The sequence below is a fragment of the Sesamum indicum genome, linkage group LG13, assembly GCF_026168435.1.
Source record: "Sesamum indicum cultivar Baizhima isolate 11 linkage group LG13, ASM2616843v1, whole genome shotgun sequence".
Lineage (NCBI taxonomy): Eukaryota > Viridiplantae > Streptophyta > Magnoliopsida > Lamiales > Pedaliaceae > Sesamum > Sesamum indicum.
Window position 1 is genome coordinate 11,420,700 of NC_142669.1, and position 12,800 is coordinate 11,433,499.

The 12,800-nt window shown below is 29.9% G+C and overlaps 1 protein-coding gene and 1 non-coding gene across 4 annotated transcripts; one reads left to right on the forward strand and one right to left on the reverse strand.

Annotated features, from left to right (window-relative positions):
• Window positions 1-292: 292 nt before the first annotated feature.
• On the reverse strand, window positions 293-11,178 carry LOC105176841 (agamous-like MADS-box protein MADS1). 3 transcript variants are annotated; one of them, XM_011099770.3, is made up of 9 exons: window positions 11,018-11,178; window positions 10,629-10,867; window positions 7,523-7,604; window positions 5,146-5,207; window positions 4,955-5,054; window positions 4,795-4,836; window positions 2,630-2,671; window positions 2,409-2,542; window positions 293-502 (listed from the first exon to the last, which is right to left on the reverse strand). In XM_011099770.3, exons 2-9 carry the CDS (start codon window positions 10,856-10,858, stop codon window positions 499-501), a joined length of 696 nt encoding a protein of 231 aa, XP_011098072.1. In that variant the 5' UTR covers window positions 10,859-10,867; window positions 11,018-11,178; the 3' UTR covers window positions 293-498. The 3 variants fall into 3 exon arrangements, with proteins under 3 accessions (XP_011098072.1, XP_088733141.1, XP_088733140.1); XM_088877015.1 differs by lacking the exon at window positions 293-502 and having other exon boundaries at window positions 2,405-2,542; XM_088877014.1 differs by lacking the exon at window positions 293-502 and having other exon boundaries at window positions 2,405-2,671.
• LOC148784507 (U6 spliceosomal RNA) lies at window positions 864-966 on the forward strand. Its single transcript, XR_016063908.1, has one exon. It is a non-coding gene; the product is annotated as a U6 spliceosomal RNA (small nuclear RNA).
• Window positions 11,179-12,800: the final 1,622 nt, after the last annotated feature.

The window sequence follows — 12,800 nt, forward strand, 5'->3', positions numbered from 1 at the left end:
AAAACCTTCCATGAAACAACAAGGAAAAAAGAAAAAAGAAAATTATAATCGTGCAATATATATATATATATATATATATATCTTTAGAGGGATTCTCGTGATTTTGGTGGAATACATTTCTACATGTAGATCGAAGGAAATCATAATTAAAAATGAACTAATCAAAACTAATAAAATGAATTAAATATAAATGTTTGTGAGTATGAATTCTTAATAAAATTAATTTGTAAAAAAAAAACGGTTGTTTGTGGATGAAATAGATAAAGTTACGAACGTTTTACGCGATCAGCACTTTACCAATTGTGACAGGTATTTTAGAGGTCTTCCCTTTAATAAATAGTATAATAGATACAGTTCCCACATCTGCAATACTTGAGTTTTTTGTGAATCTTGAGTTCTCAAATACTAGTTTTTTTACATTGAAAATGCACTCTTTAGGACATCCCCTTAATCCACTCTTTCTGATTGAACTTCAGGATTTCTTGGGCTTTTCAGTTGTTATCTGCATAAACAGGAAGGAATATATCATCACATATTTAGGATACATCACATACTGCAGAGTAAATCAAATTGACTTCTCTACATGTAGCAATTATTCACCTTGAGATATTGATGTATTTGTAAGTTTTCACATGGTATAAATAAAGCACTGTAGTTCATAAACATGTAAAAACTATATAGATGATGACAAGTATGATCGTGTGTATTTGTGCGCTTCGATTTTAATAATAACACTGTTTTTTTATATTGTTTTAGTCCAAATACATAAATTTTTATCTACGTATCGTTATAGGAAAAGTTACAATTTTCATCCTGTAAATATGGGAAGGTGCTCCTTTTGATTCATTTAAAATTCATTTGGTGTCCCTTCAGGAACATTTGATAAAATTGGAACAACACAGAGAAGATTAGCATGGCCCCTGCATAGGGATAACAAGCATAAATCGAGAAATGATCCAACAAAAAAATCATTTTGGCTATAAAAAATAAATGTTTTTAAAGAAAATAACATATTGAAAACATTTATCGTCCGAAAATATCATATGTGTATCACATGAAAACTATAAATCAGGGACATATTTTCTAACAAAATTTTGCAATCTCCGACCACAAATGTTTTCAATGTGTCATTTTTTTAAAATTAGTCTTTCATTGCCAAACCAAAAATGCCATATATGTATTCACCTGACTATCCATTCCTCTTAACATATAAAAGAAAAAAATATGTAATAATGGCCTCAGACTATTTTTTTCGACCCAAAAATTTACTACAAAAAAATGAATGTTTCTAAATTATAAATCAATGATCATAGTTTAAAATTTATTGCAAATCAATACTATGTTCAACCACAGTCAAATAAAAAGTCAATGAAATTAATATTTATCATGATTTTTAATTATATCTAGAGTTTCAGTTTCGGTTTCGCTTTCAGAAATGAATAACATAAAACACAATATTGTCAACTAATTTATATATATTTTCATCATTTTAACACGAAAATTATGCAAAATTTAAAACACATATTTTCAATTGAAAGTTGAAAATTTTAAAATGAAATACTTTAAACACATATTTCTTAACTGAAAGTTGAAAAATTTTAAAAAATAAAACCAAACATGTTAGTATTTGTTACAACTTTTCACTTGTAATTAGCTTTAACAAAAAAATTATATTTTTTATAGTGAATTAGAACCTCAATTTTCATATGACCATAAAAGAGGGAGCGTTACATGGACACTTCTTTAGATTTTGATATATATACATATATATTAATAAAATCATCACTTTTAGAAAACTTATATTTAGACCTCCTACAATTAAGATCTACATTATAAATTCCTTGTGACTACCAAAATATATACTACAAATTAAAATCGTAGTTTTTTTCTTTTTTTTTTGGGATTAAATGCATTTTTAATTTCGTAATTTAGATTATTTGACGTTTTTATCCTTAAACTTTTTAAGCTAGCATTTTGATCTTGTATTTTTTAATTTTCATGATTTTAATCCTTTTGTTTGCCGAAGTTCATCTCGACGAGTGAGAAGGGTTAATACTGGTGAAAAAAAGACTAAAAATTGCAAAAATTTAAAAAAAAAATGCAAGATGAAAATGCTACCCTAAAAAGTTAAAGGGCAAAATACTGATAGAATTGAACAAAAAAAATCCAAATCTTAAAATGTCACGTAAGAAGCATATGTGTTTTTCTGGCAAGAATTATGAACTCATGTTAAAAAAGGAACTAAAATTGCGAAAACTAAAAGGATATGGGATCAAAATGATATTTTAAAAAATTAAAAAACAAAAATACCAAATGACCTCCAAAATTAACTCTTTTTTCTTATAAATGGATCTTAATTATCCCCCCAAAATATTCTAATCTTATAAAACAGGAATGAATTAACTTACACTAGTTGGAGAGGTGTTTGGTCCTGGCAAGAGTAGTGGTGATCATTAGGTTGAAGGAGATTGACAGGAAGCAAGTTCTGCACATCGTAAGGTTGTGAAGTCATCGGCAGCTGTGCTCTCTCACTCTCTGCTATCTGCACCATACCACCAATCTCCATGTCAAATATCAAATATTTGTCGCACAATATGAAATATTTGGGCATTGAGTAGATGAACATCACCTTAGCTCGAAGATACATGTTTGCGTTGTTCACCTCTACTTCCTGATAATATATATATATACATCCAAGTAATTAGTTAACAAGTATATAATATATATATATATATATATATATATATTGTTATAAAAAAAAATTGAGTTTTCGCTGCACTATAAATGACAACGGTTTAAAAATTGTGCTAAACCAATACTATCATCCACGGTTAAAAAAAAAAATCAAAGTAAAAACTTAAATTTTACCATGATTAATCAATATTCTTAATGATTCTTAGCAACAGCAAAAAATTTGTCATGGCTAATGTTTTGGCTGTACCTGTAAAAACAACGGCTAATGGCTATTGTGAAACCATTGTTGATTTGTATTTGTCGTGGTTTTCTTCTTTTGGCTACAATACTTAATTGTAGTAGAAAATCATATTTTTCTAGTGTCGCTTTGTAGTATGAAGGTCATATTGTGAATAAAAAAATAAAATTTAGTTAAATACATTTTTTATCCTATAATTTTGGTAGTTTTTGATATTGTTATCCTTGATCTTTCTAGGATTGAAAAAGAATTCTCTAACTTTTTGACATTTCATAATTTTGATCCTTTCGATGCTAGATTTTGCAAGAGTTGCCAGAATAAATCATGTGCGTCTCACGTGGTTCATTTGATTTGGAGCTTTTGTTCTGGTTAGTTCACTTTTGTCAATATGAATGAACTGTTAAGAAAAAAAAAAGAAAAAGAGAGGTGACACATGATTTATTCTGGCAATTTTTGCAAAATTCAACAATGAAAGGACAATAATTGCAAAATTTTTCAAAAACTTATAGGACCATTTTCTAACCCAAAAAGATAAAAGGATAAAAATGTCAAAATAACAAGAGACGCATGATTTATTTCGGCAACTTTTGCAAAATCCAGCACCGCAAAGACCAAAATCGTAAAATATCAAAAAGTTACAAGACTATCTCACAAGGCTATAAAGAGAAAAGATAAAAATGCTAAACACAAAAATTACAGGACAAAAAATATATTTAAACTTATTTATTTTGCTAGTTTTATTACAATTTGGTACCACAACTATATTTGCTCGGTGTTATGGTATCATTTAAGAAGCGGAATATGCAATCTGGCCTATTATTTTTTTGTTGATTTATTCAATTTTAAAGTTGATTTAAAGTTTTTAAATAATTTTAAAAATTTAATAATGATCAAAATTATACTTTCACATATTTAATATGTTAGAATTTTTATTTTTATCTGTATTATCTAATTATATTATTCCTATATCACTAAAAACATATAAAACAAATGATGGCTTTAATTAATTAATATTTTTTTTTTGCAGTCACGCCAATTTGAATCAACAATTATATTACTTAGTGGGAGCATTATCAAATTAAATATTTAATTTTTTATTAGTATTTTTAAAATAATAAATATAAAATATACTAATCAAAATAACATTCTTTATTTTTCTGGAAAAAATTATTATTATTAACAAACAATAAATACAAATACAAGCAGATATAGTATCTTTTCCATATATAGAAATAAAATGATTTTTAACCAATTAAGCTTGTTTTAGAAGTACTATTCCCCTCCCCCACAAACACTACCCAAATTTGCTTTTTATTTTTTTTTACAAATACTACTCCTTTTTAATTTTGTTACAATTTTCAATTTTTCCTACAAAAATCAGTACTTCTCTAAAGCCTAAGTGTACGCAAATAGTGCCAGTATTGATTTTTTTTTGTAGCATTATAGGCCAAAGAATTGCAACCAAATACATAAGAAGTGGAAATTAATTGGGGAAAAGTATTATTTTAGCCGCTAAGTATGCCTAATTTTAATTTTAGTTTGATAACTATGTCCATTTTTATTTAGGTTCAATAACTTACGAAATTGCTTATTTTTAGTCCTCTGACAGATTTTGGGACAATTTTACCCCTATGAGTGCATATGGACTAAAACTGCCTTTCGAAAATTGCATAGGGGTAAAATTATCCAAAAATCTGCCAAAAGACTAAAATTGAGCAATTTCGTAAGTTATTGGACCTAAACAAAAATGGACATAGTTATCGAATTAAAATTAAAATTAGACATACTTAGCGAACTAAAATATACTTTTCCCAATTAATTGAGATACAAAAGAGATTAGGGTATGAAAAATAAAAACTTACCCTCTTCTGCATGAGCTCTATTTCTGCAAACAACAGCTCATTCTGGTAAAAAGAATTCAAGGTTTCAAATCTCAAACTTGTCATCAACTTACATGCTGCTGAGAACAGATATAAATACAAAATTAGCTGGAAAAACGCCGTTTACGTTTGCGTTTAGTACCTTCTTGGAACGGACTCGGCTGATTGCTTTCTCCAGTTTTCCTTCCATGTTCTTCAGTTCCCTTAAGGCCATACTGCTAACACCGTCTCCAAGAATTTGTCTACAGAGTCGTTATGATCATCAGTTTGTGGAACGTGTGCAGACAAATATATATATATACACTCTTATGAATTTTGTCGAAATTCATTAACCTGTTTGAAGTCTGTATCTCTCTTATTAGACGTCGAAGCTTTGTGGCTTCTTGCTGGTAGAACTGGTACACATGAAATCACAATTTGAAGGGTGATATGTAAGGATTTGTTAGAACCTACGTGCTTTTCTCTACTGATTTCTATAGGCAAATTTAGGCCGTTAGCCCTTTCGGTCTTATAATTTGTTCTATTTACACATTTAATCCTGTTTTTTTATGAATTTAGTAATCAACACATGATATTTGGTCTTTTTTGGTAAATTTAGTCCCGTATTGACAATTTTGATCTTTTTCACACTATAATAGATCTCATATAGGTCTTTAGGACCAAAATTGTCAACAAAAGACTAAATTTGTCAAAAATGATCAAATGTAAGATGTTCAGGACTAAATTCATAAAAAGAATGACTAAATGTGTAAATGGAGTAAGTTACAGAACCAAAAATACTAATTAATAACTTACAGTTATATAACCAGAAATGTAACTTTGCCATTTTTATTTTACTAGTTCATGATCTCTTTATGTTTTTAATATTCTTTTTACAAGAATTGGTAATTGACTCATGAAGTTTTATGTTGATGAGAATAAGGGTGACTTTTTATGATTTTGAATGAAGGTTCTTGCATATATATATAGATGGCTTTATCATGTGATTTTTTCGTCAAAATACTAATAAAATTTAATAAAAGAACTCAAATTATAATTTTTTGTAATTTATGAGACAATTAACAAAAATTCCATAATCATTGGAATGAAAAAAAAACAAACCCTAACATATAATACTAAAAACACTAATTATATGATCTTAGCGATTTTGGTGAAAGGTTCTTGCATATATATACATGGCTTAGCACGTCATTTTTCGTTAAAATATTAACAAAATTTGATGATAGATTTGAAAGTATAAAACTATTAAGGAGAATTTTATAATTAATGAGACGAAAAGTATACCAACTCTAATATATGAGATGAAAAATAATTTATATATATGATTTATTGCAATGCGTGAGTTTTGTTATAATTAATGTCACTTTCGTACCTAAATAATTATAAATGACTCAATTGGTATATGACTATATATCACAATTATCAGTTTGATATCTTATATTTATTTTTCTATTAATTTTAAATGACGACCATCTGATCTGATACTTAAATTTTAAGATAAAGAATAATTAAAATATACTTAAAAAATTTTAGGCATAAAGATCAAACAATACATTTGATCTTTTTGTGTTAGCCATTTTATTTTATTATTTGGTTGTCGAGATTATTATGTTTTATTCTTTTTTATGCTTTTACTACATTTAATATTTATAAAATATTCGTTATTAAATAACTTGTATAATACTCAAGTAAGTCGACTCAAGGATATAGTTTCCCAGTAGTAATTTTATTCTAATTAACTAATATATAAAGATATAGGACATAATTAATTAAGTATTTTAATCATCATCAAAGATATGTGTTTGCATTTAATCGAGATAGTAAAATAAAATTGGAAAAACTTAAACTAAGATTGAAAATTAACATTTTATATTAAAAATTTCCTAAAAGATTAAACTGAATACTTGCAATAATACATATGTCTTGAATTTTAATTTTTAATATAATTAACTATAAATATTAATAAACAAAATTAGTGGAAAATAACAAAAAAGCAAATATTATAATCCAGTAATAATTAAATGTAAAACTTGAAAGTTTGGTTGAAACAAAGAAAAAATATATTAATTGAAATTTATGTAAATTTTTTGTTGGTATATTAATTATTTTCATGTTTAGTATATAAGGTTAAAATGGTTATTATATTAAAAGATACTAGAATAAATAAATAAAAATACTAATCGAGTATCAAAATGGTATTAATGGTGAAATTCGAGTATTCAAATATATTTCTCTTTTAACAATTTTGATGAAATTAATGTTCTTGCGCCAATGGGGGTGACTTGCATTCTGCATCCCACATGTTAGTCCCTTTGCAATTCTGATTCAATTATTTTTGCGCTCATCATATTCAATTTCATAGCTACAAAAAATTTATAATTATAATCGAAAGTCTTAGTTCGACTAAATTTCTAATGAAAATATCTTTAATTGCCCTCAAGACTTAATGGAGCTCGTGCCATGCACGTGCTGTTTTCGTTAGAAATTTAACAGAATTAAAATTTTAAACTACAGGCCTTTTAGAGTTATGAGATACATACAATGGGATGTATTAAAAAATAATGAAATTATAACCTCAATGGATTAACTTGTGCGGACGTAAAATACAATTTTTTCCATAGATGGGTAGCTAGTTTTAAATCATTCTCATTTGTGATATACAGAATAAACTAAATTTTATGCAGTGACTCAAGGTAAAAAGTAAACTTACTTGGGTGTTAGCTTCAGATGTGGACATAGAATTGGAGGAATCAGCAGTTGCTTTCTTGTACCTGTCAATAGTAGCCCTAACACTGCAACAGGATAGAACTAAACCTAATTATCATAATCATAAACCATATTCCTGTCTTGCTGATCTATTTTCCACTTTAAGTATAAAAGTAACTCAGAGAAAAGATATGATTTTTTGCAATAATTAAAATAAATATGTTGAATACAAATTAAGCATTAACTGTTTTGGGCATAGTTAAAATCAGTGTAAATATTGATCAACTGTGATAAAAATTTAAATTATTTCATTGATTTTATTTGACTATAGTTAATAATATTGATTAATTATGATTTTTAAAAAAAAATCAAATTTAGTTACTCCATAGACGGTCCTTAATAAAAAATATACTAGCAATTGAATCATAATCGATGTATTTATTATGATTAAGATATATAATTACTTATTACCAAATCTAAACTAATTTCCCCCTGAATTAAACAAATATTTTGTATCCTTATTTCGTTAAGAATAAAATTACTTAACATTTTTTTTGGGTGAAGTATCCTAATTTCATTTCTTTTCATCTCATCCAAATACCTTCTACAGCTAGCTAGGTTGTAGGAAAAATTATAACCTGAGTTAAATTTAGTCAAATTTGAACCAATTATATAACAATCGTATCACACTTGTGATGTGATTGATTTAGTTTGACGAAACCAAAATTGGAGTTTGAAAAAATTGATCACTCACATAACAAATGTGTCACACTTATCATGTAATTGATTTAGTTTGATAGGTATATAAATAGGGTTTGGTTTGTGAAAGGAGGTAACCCTCCTCATTACTCCACAAGACATGCACACAGGAAACGTATAATCAGCTTCTCAGTCTCACACCCTTTGAAGAAAACATAAAATAAAAATACAAGTTTCTCAGTCTTACACAGAAATATCACAGTGAAAACACACACATCCATCCCACTTTCAGTCAGCAAACCTTAATTTTGTCGAGCCACTGATTGGCTGCCCTCTGCCCACGCTGGCGAAAAGATCCCACAATATGATTGGTTACCCCATCTTTTTTCTGGGACCCCGCCACGTGTCCCCCCTTTCTTTTCCACCCCAAGGTTGATACCCTCCGCGCTTACCTCAAACAAGGTTAATACCCTGCTGCAGCACCTTATTACCCACCTTGATTTATTCAAAATGCCGATACTGTTCTCATCGGTTCTGCCTCTTGCAGTCATTTTTCCACAATTTTTATAGGAAATTCTAGGCAGTACGTGTTTCATTGAATTTGAATTAATTATATGTCAAGTGTAATATATTTATAGTGTGATTGGTGCGCAGTCGAGGAAAGGTGATCAATCACATAACAAAATATAGTACACTTACTTTGTGATTGATTTAATTCGATCAAATAATTTTATGAATTTCAAACACATAAAACTTTACTCTCTGAACATCAATTTGTATATGTATATACATTTATATATATATATATATATATGTATTGTTCATGTGTAAATCTCTCCTGTTAAGTGTAGCAAGTGAAGGTGTCTATTCCATAGAAAAGCCACTTTTGCACTCTTTCTCCCATGCAAATTAGTAACATCTCATCAACCCTTTTCCTGTATTCTATACCCTCAGCTTAAGTTTCTGAAATTTATTTTTCTATTTCAGTAACAAATGCTTATAGCATGACAAGACAAGGTGGTTTGTTGGCAAGAGCACCTTGTACCTATAATTTTGGTCATGTGTTCGAATTGCTTGGAGGGCAGTTAGGGAACCAGTACTAATGCTTCTTATATTAAAAAAAAAATGCTTTTAGCCCAAATTTTCCCACTCTTTTACTTTCATTTCTTGGAAAAGAGAAGAAAATAATAATTCCTTTCTAACTCTTTTTCTTTTTGTAGAAGCACAGAGAGGTGGGATGGGGGGGGGGGTGTCTCATTTCATTTTTCCTGCTTCCCTCTTCTGTCTTTTGATTCAGTAAGTTTCTTTAGTTTTTTAGCTTCAAAAGGGCAAAGAGTGGGAGAGAGGGGGAAAAAGTTTAGAACTTAGCAGGACTAATCTAATGCAAATTACTGAAAAGGTAAAAAATTTTCACCTTTAAAGATAAATAAAGTTTGGCAGAAGAATGATGGAAGATAGAGAAACCCCAGAAATTAATGGGGAAGCATGACATGTTGGAGACCCCTTTTCCCTTGTCTTTAAGTGTTAGAACTGAAAAATCTCATCTGACATGACCTAGGATTCTGTGGGTAAGAAACAGGCACGATTTTAGGCAACTTGGGATTTCAAACCCTAATCATAGGAGCATATGCCCTAATTAATATCAGTGAACAGAAGGGTGAAATGGTAAGATCAAACCAAATCAAAGGTGCCCATCTTCTGGTGTTGAGATAATTTTGTCTTTTGCCAAACCTGAAAATGAAATCTTGGTGAGTGTCTAGTCATGACACCATAGACCTTTCCGAGGTTTAAAACCCTAATTATGTGCTGATCAGGTATTGATTTGTTGAGGTGACATGTATTAAGGAACAGTCAATGAAACGAAGGGAATGGGCTAATTGGAACTCGACAGCTTTGCAGTAGAGTTTCTTGGGCTGACAGATGACATGTGTGTGTGTGTGTGTGAGAGAGAGAGAGAGAGAGATGATTTTGAAGAATGCCATATAGAGTTTCTTAACCTTCCAGGGCCATGAGAACTACTACTACTGTAACTACATCACTTCTATTTCTATCAGTTACAACAGATCTGGATCCAAGTATATTATCAAACATAGCACTAAGAAGAATCACCGTAAAGAACGAAAAACACGCAAAGCTCATATAAAAGGAAAAAGACAAGCAGCAAGAACCAAGAAAATAAGCCAAATTAACCTAGAAGAAGAACCCTTCATGTTTCTTATGCCTAATTTGCAGCACTACAACATGGCAGAAGAAGAAGAGATGAAGTGTAGAAACTTTGTTCTTGGTTCCCACACACACACACACACACAAAAAGCAAGAAACTAAAAAGTTGGACGATGACCCTGATAAAAAATGAAAACAAACAACCCTTTTTTTCTTTTCTGAGGAAATAGTAATTGAAGATCCTTAACCTGTTGTTTGCATACTCATAGAGCCTGCCACGGCTTGAGAAGACAACAAGGGCAACTTCAGCATCACACAGCACGGACAGCTCGTACGCCTTCTTCAGTAGGCCACCTCTGCGTTTGCAGAAGGTGACTTGTCGATTCGTGGTGTTCTCGATCCGCTTGATCTCTATTTTCCCTCTTCCATTTTTCCTCAACGAATTGGAGAACTCGGATTCTTGATCAGGAAACTCCATAGACAACAGCTGAAATAAGCAAAACAAACGTAAATGACTAGTGCTGGAAAGTTGATCAAGATAATACCCTGATTTAGGGAGTGTTTGGAGAACAGAAAACAAATTTAGCATCATCCAAAACATGCTAAGCAAGATATTCTGTGTCAATGTATTTCTAACCTGGAGTTAGGGTAGGGGTGGGGAGGAAGAGAGTGAAACAAACAACAACTTGCTTTCCTCCTTGTATAATTCACTCTCTATTTTATGGTTGTGAACAGGAAGAGTTATTTTGAGCTTTCTGGATTGGTTTTGTTGACAGGAGAGTTGCAGAAAATGGAAATGAGCTGTTTCAGCAGGCAGGTATTTATAGCCAGAAAATAGACCCTCCAACTACACTATACAATTTTGCTTGTGTTATTTTACCTTTATTATACTTGTGTACCTTTGCCATATTTATTTACATTAATTTCTTGCATCATATTTATGTATAGATCAGTTTAGGCTTAATTGCATTTTTAGTTCCGTAATTGTAGTTATTTGGCTCTTTTGTCCTGTAATTTGTTAGGGTTGTAAAATGGTCATTCACCGTTTTTAATTTCTCAACTTTAGGATGAAATCGGCTGGAACTTTCCAAGTTGACAGGAATTATGGTATCACTTGGACCAACTTTGAAATTCTGATCAAATTAGTCTTAAAATCGCGAAACTAACAAAATGAAGGATCAATTCACAATCCTAACAAATTAAAGGACTAAAATTCCGAAAGCCACTAGGAAAAAAATTATTATTACCTACATTTTTAATGGCTATAGACAAAAAGCCGTCGAAAATAATTAATATTAATCATGGTTAGATAAAAACGATGAAAAAACTTAACTCATCCACTAAGAAAAATATTTTTTCTCGTGGCTATGGAATGTGACAAATATTATAGCCACAGGCGACCAAACATCGCAGAGTTGCGGTAACGACTATCTACTATAACTATTTATTTGTAACTATAATTAGTTTACGCTAATCTAGTTGCGTAATATTTAAACGAGTTTTGATGAAAGAAATATTTTGTAACAGTTAGATTTCTTTAGTGGGGATAGCCACAATAAATTCGTCGAGATCTAATTTTTAAAACATGGTAAAATTATTATTATTATTTTTTGGTTGTGGGGTGGGGTGGAGTGTAGAAAAGAGGGTGTAGGTATCCGCTTTCACAATCCCAAAAACAACAATTCATTTTATCAAGTATGGGGAAAGTGGGAGATGATAAGAGATAGTTCACTTGGAAAGTGACTATTTATTTATTTTGGTATAAGGAAAGTGACTATTAATGGCATCGAATGAGACTTTGGTAAAGTTGCTTGGGAGGAATTCACGAAAAACAAAAGAAAACATTTCATTTTTCTTTTCTTGGAAATATTCTTACATATATAGGATGGTATACTATGAAATACATTTTCCAGTTGTTGATGTGGCCTAATATATACTCTTGAGTTTTCATCCTTATATATCTAAGGAATTTTATTATTTAACTAAAATTAATATTATATATATGTGAAAACACCTATCTTTTGGTGTTTTTATTTCCAGTTTTTCAAACTAAAGTGAAAATATATGTATATATATATATATATATATTGTAATCGTAAATTTTGTTAATTGAAAAAGGGGAGTTCAAGGTACAACAAGCATCCATCTTCATCAATCCTCAATGCCAAGAAATACGCCGCAGCCTATATAAACCAGACATCTGAATGGGACGGAAGTTATTCATCACTATTAATATGCATTATAACTTGCTCTATCACTTGTTCCGGCTATCGTTGTATCTGTTGGAAACGTCTCATATTCTTCGCCCTCCAGATGCAGTACACCAAAGAAACTAAAACGATTCGAAAAGCTGCATGGACCAGATGCATACGTATTCTCATTGGAATTATACTAATTTAACACCACGGTCCAATATAAAT